Raw genomic sequence first — 18,184 nt, 5'->3', positions numbered from 1 at the left:
TGAAGAATCAACAACAAGTGGGACACAATCATGAAGTGGAACGACATTTATTGGATATTTCAAACTTTTTTAACATATCAAAAACTGAAAAATTGGGCGTGCAAAATTATTCAGCCCCTTTACTTTCAGTGCAGCAACCTCTCTCAGAAGTTCAGTGAGGATCTCTGAATGATCCAATGTTGACCTAAATGACTAATGATGATAAATACAATCCACCTGTGTGTAATCAAGTCTCCGTATAAATGCACCTGCACTGTGATAGTCTCAGAGGTCCGTTAAAAGCGCAGAGAGCATCATGAAGAACAAGGAACACACCAGGCAGGTCCGAGATACTGTTGTGAAGAAGTTTAAAGCCGGATTTGGATACAAAAAGATTTCCCAAGCTTTAAACATCCCAAGGAGCACTGTGCAAGCGCTAATATTGAAATGGAAGGAGTATCAGACCACTGCAAATCTACCAACACCTGGCCATCCCTCTAAACTTTCAGCTCATACAAGGAGAAGACTGATCAGAGATGCAGTCAAGAGGCTCATGATCACTCTGGATGAACTGCAGAGATCTACAGCTGAGGTGAGAGACTCTGTCCATAGGACAACAATCAGTCGTATATTGCACAAATCTGGCCTTTATGGAAGAGTGGCAAGAAGAAAGACATTTCTTAAAGATATCCATAAAATGTGTCGTTTAAAGTTTGCCACAAGCCACCTGGGAGACACACCAAACATGTGGAAGAAGGTGCTCTGGTCAGATGAAACCAAAATTGAACTTTTTGGCACCAATGCAAAATGTTATGTTTGGCGTAAAAGCAACACAGCTCATCACCCTGAACACACCATCCCCACTGTCAAACATGGTGGTGGCAGCATCATGGTTTGGGCCTGCTTTTCTTCAGCAGGAACAGGGAAGATGGTTAAAATTGATGGGAAGATGGATGGAGCCAAATACAGGACCATTCTGGAAGAAAACCTGATGGAGTCTGCAAAAGACCCGAGACTGGGACGGAGATTTGTCTTCCAACAAGACAATGATCCAAAACATAAAGCAAAATCTACAATTGAATGGTTCAAAAATAAACATATCCAGGTGTTAGAGAATGGCCAAGTCAAAGTCCAGACCTGAATCCAATCGAGAATCTGTGGAAAGAACTGAAAAACTGCTGTTCACAAATGCTCTCCATCCAACCTCACTGAGCTCGAGCTGTTTTGCAAGGAGGAATGGGAAACAATTTCAGTCTCTCGATGTGCAAAACTGATAGAGACATACCCCAAGCGACTTCCAGCTGTAATCGCAGCAAAAGGTGGCGCTACAAAGTATTAACTTAAGGGGGCTGAATAATTTTGTACGCCCAACTTTTCAGTTTTTGATTTGTTAAGAAAGTTTGAAATATCCAATAAATGTCGTTTCACTTCATGATTGTGTCCCACTTGTTGTTGATTCTTCACAAAAAAAATAGTTTTATATCTTTATGTTTGAAGCCTGAAATGTGGCAAAGGGTCGCAAAGTTCAAGGGGGCCGAATACTTTCGCAAGGCACTGTATATGTGCTATTTTTTGTATAAAGTATTTCTTCCACCAATTTTTTTTAAATCATTTTGGAATTTGGTTAATTTTATTTTATCTGACTGGTTAGTATATTATTCTATTTGACTGTTTGTTTCATTGTGTCCGTCTGTATCCAAGGCCTACAATTCAGGTTTAAAAAACAGTTTGTCAGACACTTCTCCAAATACCATGTATAATTTATTCAAATATCCATCCCTGTTGTGCTTTAAATCCAACATAATTTGTGCTACAATAACTGTTAAATCTAATAAATGCCTTATAAAAGTGTGAAAAATAAGGTTGGGATGCAGTATTCCGTCAGGGACCAAAGCAATTGGCAAAATGATTGAGGGTTAGCCTATGTTATGTATGTATTATGATGATCCTCTCTTCACAGGTCAACATGGGTCATTTCAAGCCAAAATGTAATGGAGGAAAATGGAGAACTGTGACCTGATATGATGTTGATGTTCTTGCCTTAGTGACTGTACAGTATGTGAATGGGGGGGCAACGCATGTTAAAACAATGAGCTTTAAGTGCCGTAAACCCAGAGCACGTGACTCTTTATAATACTCTGGCATGTGTAGCAGTCTTACTTGCTGATTCAGGGAACTGAGGCCAAATGGAAAATGTTGACTCCTCATGAGTTATGAATAATAAAGCAATAAAGCCTTACTCAAGGTGGTGACGATGAGTCTTTTTCGGGGGGAAAGGAATGGGTTTGCTGCCTAAATTGTTCTCAGGTTCATTTAGATACAGTAGGATGCTAGTGAGGCATGTGTGTATCATCATGTGATAATGAAATTTCAACACTTGGGGGGCATATGTCAGACATGTACTGTAGCCTACACTGAATGGGATGACAGGTTAATGACACTTAATAAGAAGCTCGTCATTTCAACATCATGATAATAATGCGAGACTTTCCTCCACTTTTGCATGTCAATTCAAATAGGCCTACCTGAAATATTCTTCACAACTTTTATATCTATTTGTTTTATTATTGTCATACTGAACGGAATGTCTGAAGATGATGCGTACATAAATAAACTCCAACATCTGAAATTAAATTTAAAATCAAAACAGTTGTTACATTTACTGTGGTGATGAAGTTGAATGAATAACCTGGTGTGTTGTCATCCACAACACTACACATGTACTTTGGAAGGGTTACCACCACTATAGTTATGGGTTTAACTTAAATGATTTCACATCTAGAAGAGGTCAGTACATATAGTACATACTGTACTTTGGTTGACATTTAAGGATAACACAGTTGACATGACTATTTGACCTAGTCTTAGATTTCCCAGACTGGAACATTGGTTACATTGTGGGAGGCAACCCGTCAGTCTAGACTAGAGACTGTTTTACCAGTTGTAGGAGGAGCTAGACAGATCATTGGTTACATTGTGGAAGGCAACCTGTCAGTCTAGACTAGAGACTGTTTTACCAGTTATAGGAGGAGCTAGACAGATCATTGGTTACATTATGGGAGGCAACCCGTCAGTCTAGACTAGAGACTGTTTTACCAGTTGTAGGAGGAGCTAGACAGATCATTGGTTACATTATGGGAGGCAACCCGTCAGTCTAGACTAGAGACTGTTTTACCAGTTGTAGGAGGAGCTAGACAGATCATTGGTTACATTATGGGAGGCAACCCGTCAGTCTAGACTAGAGACTGTTTTACCTGTTGTAGGAGGAGCTAGACAGATCATTGGTTACATTATGGGAGGCAACCCGTCAGTCTAGACTAGAGACTGTTTTACCAGTTGTAGGAGGAGCTAGACAGATCATTGGTTACATTGTGGGAGGGAACCCGTCAGTCTAGACTAGAGACTGTTTTACCAGTTGTAGGAGGAGCTAGACAGATCATTGGTTACATTGTGGGAGGGAACCCGTCAGTCTAGACTAGAGACTGTTTTACCAGTTGTAGGAGGAGCAAGACAGATCATTGGTTACATTGTGGGAGGGAACCCGTCAGTCTAGACTAGAGACTGTTTTACCAGTTGTAGGAGGAGCTAGACATATCCTTTGTTACATAACCTTAGTGTCAAAACCATGATTTAGACCACTAAAATGTCTCAGGTGGTTTTATGATTATTTTCCCTTCAATCATTCTTAAAATGCGTGTCGGAGATCTTTGTGGGCTATACTCGGCCTTGTCTCAGGATGGTAAATTGGTGGTTGAAGATTTCCCTCTAGTGGTGTGGGGGCTGTGCTTTGGCAAAGTGGGTGGGGTTATATCCTTCCTGTTTGGCCCTGTCCGGGGGTGTCCTCGGATGGGGCCACAGTGTCTCTTGACCCCTCCTGTCTCAGCCTCCAGTATTTATGCTGCAGTAGTTTATGTGTCGGGGGGCTAGGGTCAGTTTGTTTATCTGGAGTACTTCTCCTGTCCTATTCGGTGTCCTGTGTGAATCTAAGTGTGCGTTCTCTAATTCTCTCCTCTCTTTCTTTCTCTCTCTCGGAGGACCTGAGCCCTAGGACCATGCCCCAGGACTACCTGACATGATGACTCCTTGCTGTCCCCAGTCCACCTGGCCATGCTGCTGCTCCAGTTTCAACTGGCCTGGGCCCTAGGACCATGTCCCAGGACTACCTGACATGAGGACTCCTTGCTGTCCCCAGTCCACCTGGCCATGCTCCTGCTCCAGTTTCAACTGTTCTGCCTTACTATTATTCAACCATGCTGGTCATTTATGAACATTTGAACATCTTGGCCACGTTCTGTTATAATCTCCACCCGGCACAGCCAGAAGAGGACTGGCCACCCCACATATGCTCTCTCTAATTCTCTCTTTCTTTCTCTCTCTCGGAGGACCTGAGCCCTAGGACCGTGCCCCAGGACTACCTGACATGATGGCTCCTTGCTGTCCCCAGTCCACCTGACTGTGCTGCTGCTCCAGTTTCAACTGTTCTGCCTTATTATTATTTGACCATGCTGGTCATTTATGAACATTTGCACATCTTGGTCATGTTCTGTTATAATCTCTACCCGGCACAGCCAGAAGAGGACTGGCCACCCCACATAGCCCGGTTCCTCTCTAGGTTTCTTCCTAGGTTTTGGCCTTTCTAGGGAGTTTTTCCTAGCCACCGTGCTTTTACACCTGCATTGTTTGCTGTTTGGGGTTTTAGGCTGGGTTTCTGTACAGCACTTTGAGATATCAGCTGATGTACGAAGGGCTATATAAATAAATTTGATAAAATGCCTGGAAGGTGATTCATCTGGAATGTTCAAAATAAACAGTTCCTCATACCACTCTATCCATATAATATTGAACTGCTGCCTCCCTCCCATTCTACCCTCATCCAACCTGGGATAAATACTTTAACTAGCTGGAAGTAAGAAATATACATGGATTCTTTATTGTGAACCAAAATATATGTTAACAAAACCGTCAATGGACGGTGAATCACACATCAAACGTATAGGTTTGAAGGGACAAATAAAAAGCTGTGTTCAAATTCTGAAGGAATTAAACCACTGGTTCAACATCAGCTGACCCAAGACTAGAGCACAACTAACTCACCACAGTTAAATATGAAACCAAAACTGAAGTAATGTAAATGAAATGAGACGAATAAGGCAGTTTAAGAAAACCATTTAAATACTTGATCACAAACAAAAAAAAGTAAGGTACGATATTTAAAGCTTTACATACATGCTTGTCAACATCAAAAAGCTACAGATGGCAATTCTCTCAATAAAAGCAAGATATTCACTAATTTCTCTCTACATTATTAAAAAAAAAATCAATTCTTACATCAGACATGCAAGGGTTAAATTATCCTTTGCTCAAGGAGAAGTTCATTTCGGCAGGATATGTTGCTTGTCATTCCAGATTGGATGATTCCAGATGTGGTTGGGTGGAGCTCTAAGCATGGAGCGGTTTGATTGGCCAACCGCTAGTGGGCAGAGCTTTGGCAAGGAGTAGTGGGTGGGACATTGAATCCACACACCTCTGGCCTTTTTGAAAGTACGGATTTGGGGGAACGGGGTGGGAACGAGCAGGGTCGGCTATCCAAGAAAGTGAGCTGTTGTCATGGCAACGCAGGGTTGGGAGGGCGCTGACTCTTACATGGACTCGAACTCGTCAATGCGCTGCTTGGTGTTGCCCTGTCGGATCTGGCGCAGGGTTTTGTACTTGTCCCTCCCAGCCTTCACATTCTCCGCATGTAGCATGTCATTCTGGGTCTTCTTGGTGTCGTCCCTCGCCTGAGCCAACTCTGAACTCAGAGCCTGACAAAGAGGGAGAGGGGAAAGCAAAGAACACTTCATTTTGACAGTTGCAGACAGATGGTGTATTGTTCAACATATTATCAGCAAACTGTTGATCTACTGACCCCAACACTAGCCCTAAACATAACCCTACATTTTTTTGCAGTTGATAGCTACAAGCATTTCGCTACACCGACAATAACATCTGCTAAATATGCGAGTGACCAATAAAACCGTATTTGATTATTATCTTGTTGAGCCTGTATGGGGTCTATCCATCCTAATGATATGAGGCCACGTCTTCCTGAGCCTACCTGCAGCTGTTCCTTGACGCGTTCCTTCTTCTGGGCCTCTGTGACACGTTCCTCCTCGCTGCGGTGGCTGGTGACCCAGTCACTGTGCAGCTCGGTACTGCCCTCTGCGTTAGTCTCATCTTGCTCATCGTGCTCCGGCGCCGGGGGTGATGACATCACAGACTTCAGCTCCTCTTTAGTCTTTTCCAGGTCTTCCTGGGCTGAGATGGCCTGGCGGGAGGGTTAATGTGGGAATAACTGTTTGTCATTTGGTGTTCAATAAACTACTCATCTATTGTATCATATATAAAAATCATACAGTACTGACACATTTCAATATTCTATTTGGAACAGGAAACACAAAAACATTATTGCTTACACACACACAAACACACACACACACAAACACAAACACATTTCAAGACAACTTTGTCAAAAGACAGGGACACCTGTATTTAAATTGCTTGCCGGTGTGGGACCTGAGTAGACCAGAGACTTTCCAAAAACAATAAAACACTCACGCAGACACACACATACTAAACTGGGGGTTAACATGCAAATAAGGGACACAATAACATCTTAAAAACATATTGTTCTGGCTCAAGCACACCATTTTAAAAACTCAGCTCTTACTCATACATATACTGAACAAAAATACAAAGGTAACATGCTACAATTTCAAAGATTTTACTGAGTTACAGTTCATATAAGGAAATCAGTCAATTGAAATAAATTCACTATGGATTTCACATGACTGGGAATACAGAAATGCATCTTTTGGTCAAAGAAAAAAAGTAGGGGCGTGGATCAGAAAACCAGTCAGTATCTGGTGTGACCCCTATTTGCCTCATGCAGCGTGACTTCTCTCCTTTACATATAGTTGATCAGGCTGTTGAATGTGGCCTGTGGAATGTTGTCCCAGTCCTCTTCAATGGCTGTGCTAAATTGTTGGTTATTGGGGGGGGGGGGGGGGGGACTAGAGCATACTGACGTACATGTAGATCCAGAGCATGTTCAATGGGTGACATTCCTGGTGAGTATGCAGTTCATGGAAGAACTGGGACATGTTTAGCTTCTAGGAATAGTTTACAGATCCTTGCGACATGGGGCCATGCTGAAACATGAGGTGATGGCAGCGTACGACAATGGGCCTCAGGATCTCATCACGGTATCTCTATGCATTTAAATTGCTATCAATAAAATGCAATTGTGTTCCTTATCCATAGCTTATGCCTGCACATACCATAAGGCCACCTCTACCATGGGGCACTCTGTTCACCCACACAATGCCATACACGTGGTCTGCGGTTGTGAGGCCGGTTGGACGCATGTCCAAATTCTCTAAAATTATGTTGAAGCCGGCTTATGGTAGAGAAATTAACATTAAATTCTCTGGCAACAGTTTGTGGACATTCCTGCGGTCAGCATGCCAATTGCGTGCTCCCTCAAAATTTGAGACATCTGTGGCATGTGACAAAACTGCACCTATTAAAGTGGCCTTTTATTGTCCCCAGCACAAGGTGCACCTGTGTAAAGATAATGCTGTTTAATCAGCTTATTGATATGCCACACCTATCAGGTGGATGGATTATCTTGGCAAAGGCGAAATGCTCACTAACAGGGATATAAATACATTTGTGCACACAATTTGAGAGAAATAAGCTTTGTGTGTATGGAACATTTCTGGGATATTTTATTTCAGCTCAAGGAACATGGGACCAACACTGTACATGTTGCCTTTACATTTTTGTTCAGTGTACATTAGATCTTATGAATGCTGTTAAATTATTTGGTTTGAGGGCATACAGCCCCACACATTTGAATACAGACACTATTATTTATGTGTCAGTCCCAGGGGGCAGAGCAGTGGAGGCTGCTGGGGACGGCTCATAATAATGGCTGGAACTGAGTGTTCTGGCTGGAATGGAGTGAATGGAATGGTATCAAACACATGAAAACCATATGTTTATGTTTGATACCATTCTATTAACTCTATTCAAGACATTATTATGATCCATCCTTCCCTCAGTAGCTGCCACTGGATCAGAGAGAGGTAGCCGTTACTTTGTGTTGCCATTCAGTTGCCTCCTCTTCCTTCTTCCTCTTGGCCTCTTCAAGCAGAGCGATTTTGGCAGTGAATTCTCCTAGCTCAGCGGCCTGCGAGAGACAAGCACAAAGCACTCTTCTGTCAGACATATACACCAACACACTGGCCACCAGACTGCAAGAGCTGACCATGGCGCCCATGAGGTTTAATGGGCCAACCAGTATGAAAATGTAATTGACACATGGTTTCATGGTGAGTACTGTTAACCATGTAATACCACCCATTAAATATTATTTGAAATACCAAAGAGAGAGTGGGGGGTGGTGAGAGCAGAGAACTTCCCCTAGGGCACGCCGTCTGCACATTAACACCTCAATCACAGATATCTGTCAGCACCCAGAGATTATATCTAGTTATCATTGCAAAATAGGCAGGTAGCCTGGCGGGTAGGAGCGTTGGGCCAATAACTGAAAGGTTGCTGGATCAAATCCCCAAGCAAGGCAGTTAACCCACTGTTCCCCGGGCACTGATGACGTGGATGTTGATTTAGGCGGTCTCCAGCACCTCTGATTTTGATGGGTTGGGTAAAATGCGGAAGACACATTACAGTTGAATGCATTCAGTTGTACAACTGACTAGGTATCTCCTTTTCCCTTAAAAGGTTACTGCCTCAGGGCCTTCCAAAACTGTATAAATGTTATTTCCCTACACCCAATGAAAAGGTGTCTAGTCTCTTTGGCTTATTGTCTCCCTCTCTCCGTATCACTCGTAACTCTACTAACTTGGCAGTACTTTTTTGGGATGTTATTTCACACCTTATTACTGTAGCTCAGAACGCATCCTTTGCATTATTACATACAGCCGGAAATAACGTTTGGATATTAGAGCGGTGGTAACTCACCAGCATTTTGCTACACCCTCAATAACATCTGCTAAATATGTCTATGTGACCAATCAAATTTGATGTGGAAACAGTTACATGAACAATAAGCCTACTGTCAGTCACTTGGAGCTGTAAGCCATTAGTAGAGCTATGGGATTCCAGGTTAAATACCATGAGGAATAACCATATCACCTTTGGAGTGCATGTCGTAAAAGCATCCATACATTTTCTGTAAGCAAGGGAGGTGTTTACAAGAGGTCAGTCAGTGTCACTCATTTACATAGAACCATAGGTATTGACGTGATACTAATTTAGCAGGTACAGTGCAGATATGTTGTAGGTTAGAGTGTTTACAAAGGTTTTAGTGTGTTGGACAATCCAGAAGAGACCGATGGCTTAGAGAATTGCTGTATACCTGTCTACAGTAGGTATATGTACATCCTTCAGGTAATCAATCAATAGGAAGTTGAGTAGGGTGTCTATTATATTGCATTCATCAATCATTTAACATAAAATCAGTGATTTCTTTAAGGAAGGAAGGAAAGAAGGATGCACTGAAAGTATGTTAACGGGACCCTAATCGAAAGTGGTGAAGTGAAGTGTTACCAGTTGTTCCTGGTTCTTCATCTGGTCAGCGGACTGTTTAGCCAGCGCTGCCTTGGCCTCCTCTGCTGCCTGTCTCTCTCCCTCCAACCTTTCCGCCTCCTCCTTCGCCCTCTTCCTCTCCTGGTCCAACTCCAGGGCCCTGCGTGTCTGCTCCTCCAGCTCTGTGCACACACACACACACCACACACACACAACAATGTTACTGTATAACAAATATAATCAGATCTTAGCGAGAGTCGCACCTGTAGCGTTTGCTTGCAACTCACACACTCAAATACATAGATCCCCTGAACGCAGCTCACTCTCCAGATCCCAATCACACACTTGTATGTCATTATCACACACCATTTGGTTCAGTTCTTTGCACCCCATCATTGTGAGGTATTTGTTTTGTGACACACTTCTATTCGGAGCTCTGTTTTTCCCATAATTGAAACCTCCCGTGTATGTTAGTTTTTGCCTGCCTCACTAATGACCCCTTTTGCCTATTCCCTGCCTGTACTTTATCGTATTTCCTGTTATCTACCTATTGCCTGATCTCACAGGATGACGTTACTAGTCTTTTCCCTGCTTGTACTGTTGCCTTTTTGGACCCCCTGTGTATGACCTTCTGCCTGCCCCTGGAACCAGCTACCTGCCGCCTCCTGTAGTCCTTTACAAATAAACACCTGCTGCACCCTGCTCTTGAAACCAGCTCTCCGTCTCCCATTGTGTTCATTACAGCACCCATCTTTCCTGACACACATTCACACATTCATCTCATGAAATACAAGAGGACTTGAATAATCTCCCAATAATCTGGAACACAAATGTTTATATAGGGAGATACCTCTGAGACAGGCCCGACCTATATTTGATGAGAGCATTTCTAGAGGCAACATTCTGTAGAAATCAATCATTCTGATTGGAATGGCACTTTCAGGATCAAATCATTTTTTATATTAGCCAATCAAACTCCTGTCTTTTACCAACAGAATGGCTCTGCAGTGATTCGTTAGATCTGCTGGGGATTTCAGGGCTGTAGCTAACTCTCTCCCTCCAGCCGTTCACTATGTAAATAGTGTGTTCTGTCCTTTTCGGTTATGACAGCCGTGGTGCTAGGGCCAACACTATAGAGAATGAATGTTCATGTCCCCCTCCCTGTAACATGATAAAACAGCTAACAGTCCTCCTATGGTCTCTAAATGATATCCCATTCCTCACTCCTCCTAATAAGAGCTAGTATGCAAATCCCAGTGTTGCGTACTATAGCTGTGAACTTGTCTGAACACCAGCTGTGAACTACAGCGGGTGTAAGTGTTACTCCAGGGTGTTGGTTGCATGATAACCTATGACATGTAAAATAAGTGAGATGATCAGTCCCATTTACATTGTTCCTCTGAAGTTGTATCCGTTGTTGGTGTATGTGTAATGCATGTGCATGTAATTTGTGTGCATTTATGTAATGTAAGTGTGTGTGCACGTGTGTAATGCACGCATGTAAGTGTGTGTGCGAGCGTGTGTAATGCATGCACGTGTGTAATGTTCATGCGCTTGTCGGAAGTCATTAAAACTTCTTAGGGATCAAATCCCATTAACGGGATCAATTTGACAAAATCCGGTGAAATGGCAGAGCGCCAAATTCAAATTGATTTATTAGAAATATTTAACTTTCATACAATCACAAGTGCAATACACCAAATTAAAGCTTTACTTCTTGATAATCCAGCCACCGTGTCAGATTTCAAAAAGGCTTTCGGCGAAAGCAAACCATGCTATTATCTGAGGACAGCACCCTAACAAACAAACACAGACAATATTTCATCCAGCAAGACGCGACACAAAACTCAGAAATAACGATATAATTCATGCCTTACCTTTGAAGAGCTTCTTCTGTTGGCACTCCAATATGTCCCATAAAAATCAAAAATTTTAATTTTGTTCATTTATATCGATTATATCGTTATATCTCCAAAATGTCTATTTATTTGGCGCGTTTGATACAGAAAAACATTGGATCCAACTCGCTCAACATGACTTCAAAATATCTAATAAGTTACCTGTAATCTTTGTTCAAACAACCTTCCTAATACAACTTTAGGTTATTTTTAACGTATATATTCGATGCAATTTAAGACGGGATAAACTGTGTTCAATGGCGGATAAAAAGTGGTGGTGGTGCAAGCTTCAGGTCATGCGCCCCAACCAGTACACTAGACTCAACCCTGGTTCTGAAAAGCCTTACTTCTTCATTACACAAAGGAAAAACATCAACCAATTTCTAAAGACTGTTGAGATCCAGTGGAAGCGATATGAACTTCAAGCAAGTGCCTTAGAAATCTAGATCCACACAGAAAAAACATTGAAAACACTGTCACCTCAACAACAACAAAGATTACTAGATGGTTTGTCCTCGGGGGTTTCGCCTGCCAAATAAGTTCTGTTATACTCACAGACATCATTCAAACAGTTTTAGAAACGTCAGAGTGTTTTCAATCCACATCTACTAATAATATGCATATCCTAGCTTCTGGACCTGAGTAACAGGCAGTTTACTTTGGGCACACTTTTCATCTGGACGTGAAAATACCGCCCCTAGCCTAGAGGTTAAAACTAATTTTTCAACCACTCCACAAATTTCTTGTTAACAAACTATAGTTTGCAAGTCAGTTAGAACATCTACACTGTGCATGACACAAGTAATTTGTCCAACAAATGTTAACAGACAGACTATTTCACTTATAAATTAACTGTATGACAATTCCAGTGGGTCAAAAGTTTACATACACTAAGTTGACTGTGCTTTTAAACAGCTTGTGAAATTCCAGAAAGGGATGGCATGGCTTTAGAAGCTTCTGATAGGCTAATTGACATCATTTGAGTCAATTGGAGGTGTACCTGTGGATGTCTTTCAAGGCCTACCTTCAAATTCAGTGCCTCATGGGAAAAATCCAAAGAAATCAGCCAAGACCTCAGGAAAAACAATTGTAGACCTCCACAAGTCTGGTTCATCCTTGGGAGCAATTTCCAAACACCTGAAGGTATCACGTTCATCTGTACAAACAATAGTACGCAAGTATTAACACCATGGGACCACACAGCTGTCATACTGCTCAGGAAGGAAACCCGTTCTGTCTCAGAGATGCAAATCAATCCCAGAACAGCAGCAAAGGACCTTGTGAAGATGCTGGAGGAAACAGGCACAAAAGTATCTATATCCACAGTAAAACGAGTCCTATATCGACATAACCTGAAAGGCCACTCAGCAAGGAAGAAGCCACTGCTCTAAAACCAAAACCCAGACTACGGTTTGCAACTGCACATGAGGACAAACATCGTACTTTTTGGAGAAATGTCCTCTGGTCTGATGAAACAAAATTAGAACTGTTTGGCCATAATGACCATCGTTATGTTTGGAGGAAAACGGGGGAGGCTTGCAAGCCAAAGGTCAGCATCCCATCCATGAAGCACAGGGTTGGCAGCATCATGTTGTGGGAGTGCTTTGCTGCAGGAGGGACTGGTGCACTTCACAAAATAGATGGCATCATGAGGAAGGAAAATTATGTGGATATCTTGAAGCAACATCTCAAGACATCAGTCAGGAAGTTAAAGCTTGGTCGCAAATTGGTCTTCCAAATGGACAATGACCCCAAGCATACTTCCAAAGTTGTGGCAAAATGGCTTAAGGACAACAAAGTCAAGGTATTGGAGTGGCTATCACAAAGCCCTGACCTCAATCCTATAGACAATTTGTGGGCAGAACTGAAAAAGTGTGTGCAAGGAGGCCTACAAACCTGACTCAGTTACACCAGCTTTGTCAGGTGAAATGGACCAAAATGCACCCAACTTATTGTGGGAAGCTTGTGGAAGGCTACCCGAAACGTTTCACCCAAGTTAAACAATTAAAGGCATTGCTACAAAATACTAATTGAGTGTATGTAAACTTCTGACCCACTGGGAATATGATGAAAGAAATAAAAGCTGAAATAAATAATTCTCTCTACTATTATTCTGACATTTCACATTCTTAAAATAAAGTGGTGATCCTAACTGACCAAATACAGGGAATTGTGAAAAACTGAGTTTAAATGTATTCGGCTAAGGTGTATGTAAACTTCCAACTTCAACTGTAGATACCTTTCTGGGCCTTTAGCGTCTGTTGCTCAATCTGTCTGAGCCTCTCGACAAGCTCGTCCTTCTCCTTCTCTATCTTCGCCCTCTCCTTCTCCGCATGCTCTCGTTTTCTCTTCTCGTTTTCTAGCTGGGCTCTGTAAAACAAAAGAGACATAGTTCAGTTGATGAAAATGCATGGGCTAATAATATATTCAAATTAAATGTAATTAATTGTTGAATATCTTACTCATATCATTCAATATATTGTTGTATAAAATATGATCACAACACTGGTGCAACTTTCTGCAAATTCAAGATGCTTTACAAAAAGGTAAAACACAAAAATGCACATAAGAGCAATACAGAGATATCCAGTCCATAGCTGTCTCCAAATGGCCTCATTAGACACACGAGAGCAGTGTTAGGATGGTGGATCGGCCTAATATTTCAATTGTATTTCTGTAATTCCCAATATCCGCTCTTCTCACCTCCTTTGAGGAATCAAGGGAATACAGAGATCCACCCTTTATATAGCTCTGGTACAGAGATATTTTATACAATGCTGCCCCCTTCTGGTCAGAATCACAACCTCATGTTTGCATGTGTTCTTTCTGTACCTTTCCATCTGTTTGTGGTGTTTCTCCTCCCTGGCCTGGGCCTTCATTTGCTGAACCTCAATGGTGTCAGGCTTTCTCCTCCTCATGTACAGTTCGTGGTTCCCCATGCACAGTGCCAGGATACGCTTGTTGATCCGCAACCGCGGGGCATAGAACACAAAATCCTATAGAGAGAGGAGTGGAGAGGAAAAGGGGAGAGGAGGGACACAGTGCCAGGATACGCTTGGAAGATCCGCAACGGAGGAAGGGGAGAGGAGAGGCGGAGGAAGGGGAGAGGAGAGGCGGAGGAAGGGGAGAGGAGAGGCGGAGGAAGGGGAACACAAAATCCTATAGAGAGAGGAGTGGAGAGGAAAAGGGGGAGAGGAGGGACAGGGAGGAGAGAGGGAGGAGAGGAAAAGAGGAAGGGGAGAGGAAAAGAGGAGTGGGAGGGAGGGAGGGAGGCAGAGCAGGGAGGTGGAGATGAGGGAGAGGGAGGAAGGGGAGAGGAGAGGCAGGGATGAGGAGGGGAGGGCGGAGGGGAGATGAGGGAGGAGGCAGGAGGGAGGAGGGCGGAGGAAGGGAGAGGCACGGAGGAGGGAGAGGAGGGAGGAAGGGAGAGGAGAGGCGGAGGGGGAGAGGAGAGGCGGAGGAGGGGAGAGGAGAGGAGGGAGAGGAGGAGGAAGGGGAGAGGCGGAGGAAGGGAGAGAGAAGGAAGGGGAGAGGGGAGGAAGGAAGAAGAGGCGGAGGAAGGGAGAGGAGAGGCGGAGGAAGGGAGAGGAGAGGCGGAGGAAGGGAGAGGAGAGGCGGAGGAAGGGAGAGGAGAGGCGGAGGAAGGGGGAGGAGAGGCGGAGGAAGGGAGAGGAGAGGCGGAGGAAGGGAGAGAGAGAGGAAGGGAGAGGAAAGGAGGAGGGAAGAAAAGGAAAGGAAGGGAGTTGACTCATTTTGCAACGGAGGAAGGGAGAGGAGGAGGGAGAGGAAGGCAAGGAGGAGAGAGGAAGAGAGGAGAGAGGAAAGGAGGAGGGAAGAAAAGGAAAAGGGGTTGACTCATTTTGCAGGTAATTTTACATTTAAGGAATTTAGCACTCATTTTACGAATTTACAGATTAGTGCAATGTCTTTATTATATTATCAATGTTTATTGTACATTGTGTTGTATTGTTTCCTCCCGCCTTCCCCAACCTTCCCAGTAGACTGACCAACCCTAAACCTTCCCCAACCTTCCCAGTAGACTGACCAACCCTAAACCTTCCCAGTAGACTGACCAACCCTAAACCTTCCCAGTAAACTGACCAACCCTAAATCTTCCCAGTAAACTGACCAACCCTAAACCTTCCCAGTAAACTGACCAACCCTAAACCTTCCCCAACCTTCCCAGTAGACTGACCAACCCTAAACCTTCCCAGTAGACTGACCAACCCTAAACCTTCCCAGTAAACTGACCAACCCTAAACCTTCCCAGTAGACTGACCAACCCTAAACCTTCCCAGTAGACTGACCAACCCTAAACCTTCCCAGTAGACTGACCAACCCTAAACCTTCCCAGTAAACTGACCAACCCTAAAACCTTCCCAGTAAACTGACCAACCCTAAACCTTCCCAGTAGACTGACCAACCCTAAACCTAACCCTACCTTCCCGGTAGACTGACTAAGCCTAAACCTACCTTCCTGTTCGACTGACTAAGCCTAAACCTAACTCTACCTTCATGGTAGTCTGACTATGCCTAAGCCTAAACCTAACTCTACCTTCATGGTAGACTGACTAAGCCTAACCCTACCTTCCTGGTAGACTGACTTACTGGAGCTTTCTTGTCGATGGGTTTGATGACAAACTTCTTGTCGCTGAAGGAGATGTTCCTGATCTCGCTCCAGGGGAAGCCAATCTTTGGTGTCAACCTGGGGAGAAGGGAAGGAAAAATACGGACTGTCTCAACACTATGCTAGTACAGTACAATGCCATGTGAAGGTAACTACCCACCCATATCAGTGTAGTATTAAATTAAGCTAGAGGCACCATCCATGCCCAGCAGAGGGCGATAGTGTCATGGAGTATATCTGACAAGGCCATGCTCAGGTATGCTCTCTTACGTTCCACCTTAGTGGATGAATGGCATATTCCACCTTCCACTCTAAAATAACAACAAAAAACTGTATATCAGTATTGCGTACTTGTCCTCGTGTTCGTAGATATTGAGTCCCAGTGCATCCACACCCAGCCACAACTCTGTTCCCTTCTTGTTCTTGATCTCAAAGTAGTTGACGCCATACATCTCCAGGTCCTGGGCTATCTTCAGATACTCCATCACTGAGTACTCTCTGTGGACACAAACACACATTACAACTTGTGTAGAGAAGCAAGTTTGACACTAACAGACTCATAACGAAACACACATATAGAGCCTTGTACAAAGCCCTACCTGAGCATGCCTCTGTGTTCCTCATGCCAGGTCTGTATTCTGTCCTCCCACTGCTCCTTAGTCAACTTGTGCTGCTCCAAGACTCTGCAGGACACACAAAAAAATACAACGGGTTATTCAAACAGGGTTATTCAAAAAGGGCCACACTAGAGGCCTAGCATCAAAAGACAGAACAGATTTATAGTGAGGGAGGGGCAAGCCACTCTACTGAAGAACAACTCCTTTACAAAAGCACACAATCCCTCCCTCCAGCACACACTAACGGGGGAGAATGGAGAGAATTCATTAAGTAGCAGGACATTCCAGCCTCCTCAACCATTGTAGGAGCAATTTCAATAGAGATTCTCTGAGTTGCTATGACAACAAGACTCTTCCCCTGGTATTCTTTGAGTGGGACAGAGGAAGTGAAGGTGGAAATGTGGAAGTCTCTTCTGCACAGAGAGGGTTAGAGAGGGGACAGAGAGAGAGAGGTGCGTGTGGGGTACGGACCTCTGTGGCAGCAGGCGGTCGGAGGTAAGGTAGCCAGGCCTGTGGAGGTCTCTGTTGTAGTCTGCGTACTTGGCCTGGACAGAGTAGGAGGCCAGCAGCACGGCTGTCTCTGGAGGACAGTAGTTCTCATCATTCAGGATGGCCTCCTTTACCTGGTATGGGCAGGGAACACACACACACTTGTTTAAGTACTTTGTTTGGATTTGCAATGTACATTCTGAGTATGAAGGACACCAATAAATACTGAACAAAAATAAACGTAACATGTAACAATTTCAAAGATTTTACAGTGACAGTTCATATAAGGAAATCAGTCAATTGAAATAATTTCATTAGGCCCTAATCTATAGATTTTACATGACTGGGAATACAGATATGCATCTGTTGGTCACAGACACCTTTAAAAAAAGGTAGGAGCATGGATCAGAAAACCAGTCAGTATCTGGTATGACCACCATTTTCCTCATGCAGCTTGGCACATCCCCTTCGCATAAAGTTGATCAGGCTGTTGATTGTGGCCTGTGGAATGTTGTCCCAGTCCTCTTTAATGGCTGTGTAAAGTTGCTGGATATTGCCAGGATCTGGAAGTCACTGTCGTACAAGTCGATCCAGAGGATCCCAAACATGCTCAATGTCTGGTGATGGAAGAACTGGGGCATTTTCAGCTTCCAGGAATTGTGACATGGGATCGTGCATTATCATGCTGAAACATGAGGTGATGGTGGCGGATGAATGGAATGACAATGGGCCTCAGGATCTCATCACGGTATCTCTGTGCATTCAAATTGCAATTAATAAAATGCAATCGTGTTCGTTGTCTGTAGCTAATGCCTGCCCATACTATAAACCCACCGCCACCATGGGGCACTATTTCCACAACGTTGACATCAGCAAACCACTCGCACACACACAAAGCCATACACGCTGTCTGCCATCTGCCCGGTACAGTGAAACCGGAATTCATCCGTGAAGAGCACACTTCTCCAGCATGCCAGTGGCCA

General features: G+C 43.7%; 1 protein-coding gene across 5 annotated transcripts in view; it reads right to left on the bottom strand.

Moving 5' to 3' along the window:
• Nucleotides 1–5,129: 5,129 nt before the first annotated feature.
• Nucleotides 5,130–18,184, bottom strand: part of LOC124044115 (radixin-like) — a 58,284-nt gene continuing 45,229 nt past the window's right edge. For all 5 annotated transcript variants that reach the window (XM_046363580.1, XM_046363581.1, XM_046363582.1 and 2 more), the window contains 10 exons: nucleotides 17,184–17,335; nucleotides 16,695–16,778; nucleotides 16,447–16,593; nucleotides 16,077–16,173; nucleotides 14,301–14,464; nucleotides 13,708–13,838; nucleotides 9,592–9,752; nucleotides 8,120–8,212; nucleotides 6,077–6,286; nucleotides 5,130–5,783 (listed from right to left, as the gene is read on the bottom strand). In XM_046363580.1, coding sequence (XP_046219536.1) covers nucleotides 5,619–5,783; nucleotides 6,077–6,286; nucleotides 8,120–8,212; nucleotides 9,592–9,752; nucleotides 13,708–13,838; nucleotides 14,301–14,464; nucleotides 16,077–16,173; nucleotides 16,447–16,593; nucleotides 16,695–16,778; nucleotides 17,184–17,335 — 1,404 coding nt within the window. In that variant the 3' untranslated portion in view covers nucleotides 5,130–5,618. The remainder of the gene's footprint in view (nucleotides 5,784–6,076; nucleotides 6,287–8,119; nucleotides 8,213–9,591; nucleotides 9,753–13,707; nucleotides 13,839–14,300; nucleotides 14,465–16,076; nucleotides 16,174–16,446; nucleotides 16,594–16,694; nucleotides 16,779–17,183; nucleotides 17,336–18,184) is intronic.

Source organism: Oncorhynchus gorbuscha, linkage group LG09, assembly GCF_021184085.1.
Source record: "Oncorhynchus gorbuscha isolate QuinsamMale2020 ecotype Even-year linkage group LG09, OgorEven_v1.0, whole genome shotgun sequence".
In the NCBI taxonomy this organism is placed as follows: domain Eukaryota; kingdom Metazoa; phylum Chordata; class Actinopteri; order Salmoniformes; family Salmonidae; genus Oncorhynchus; species Oncorhynchus gorbuscha.
Note: the sequence above shows the minus strand (reverse complement) of the source record. Positions and strands in the feature narration are given on the sequence as shown.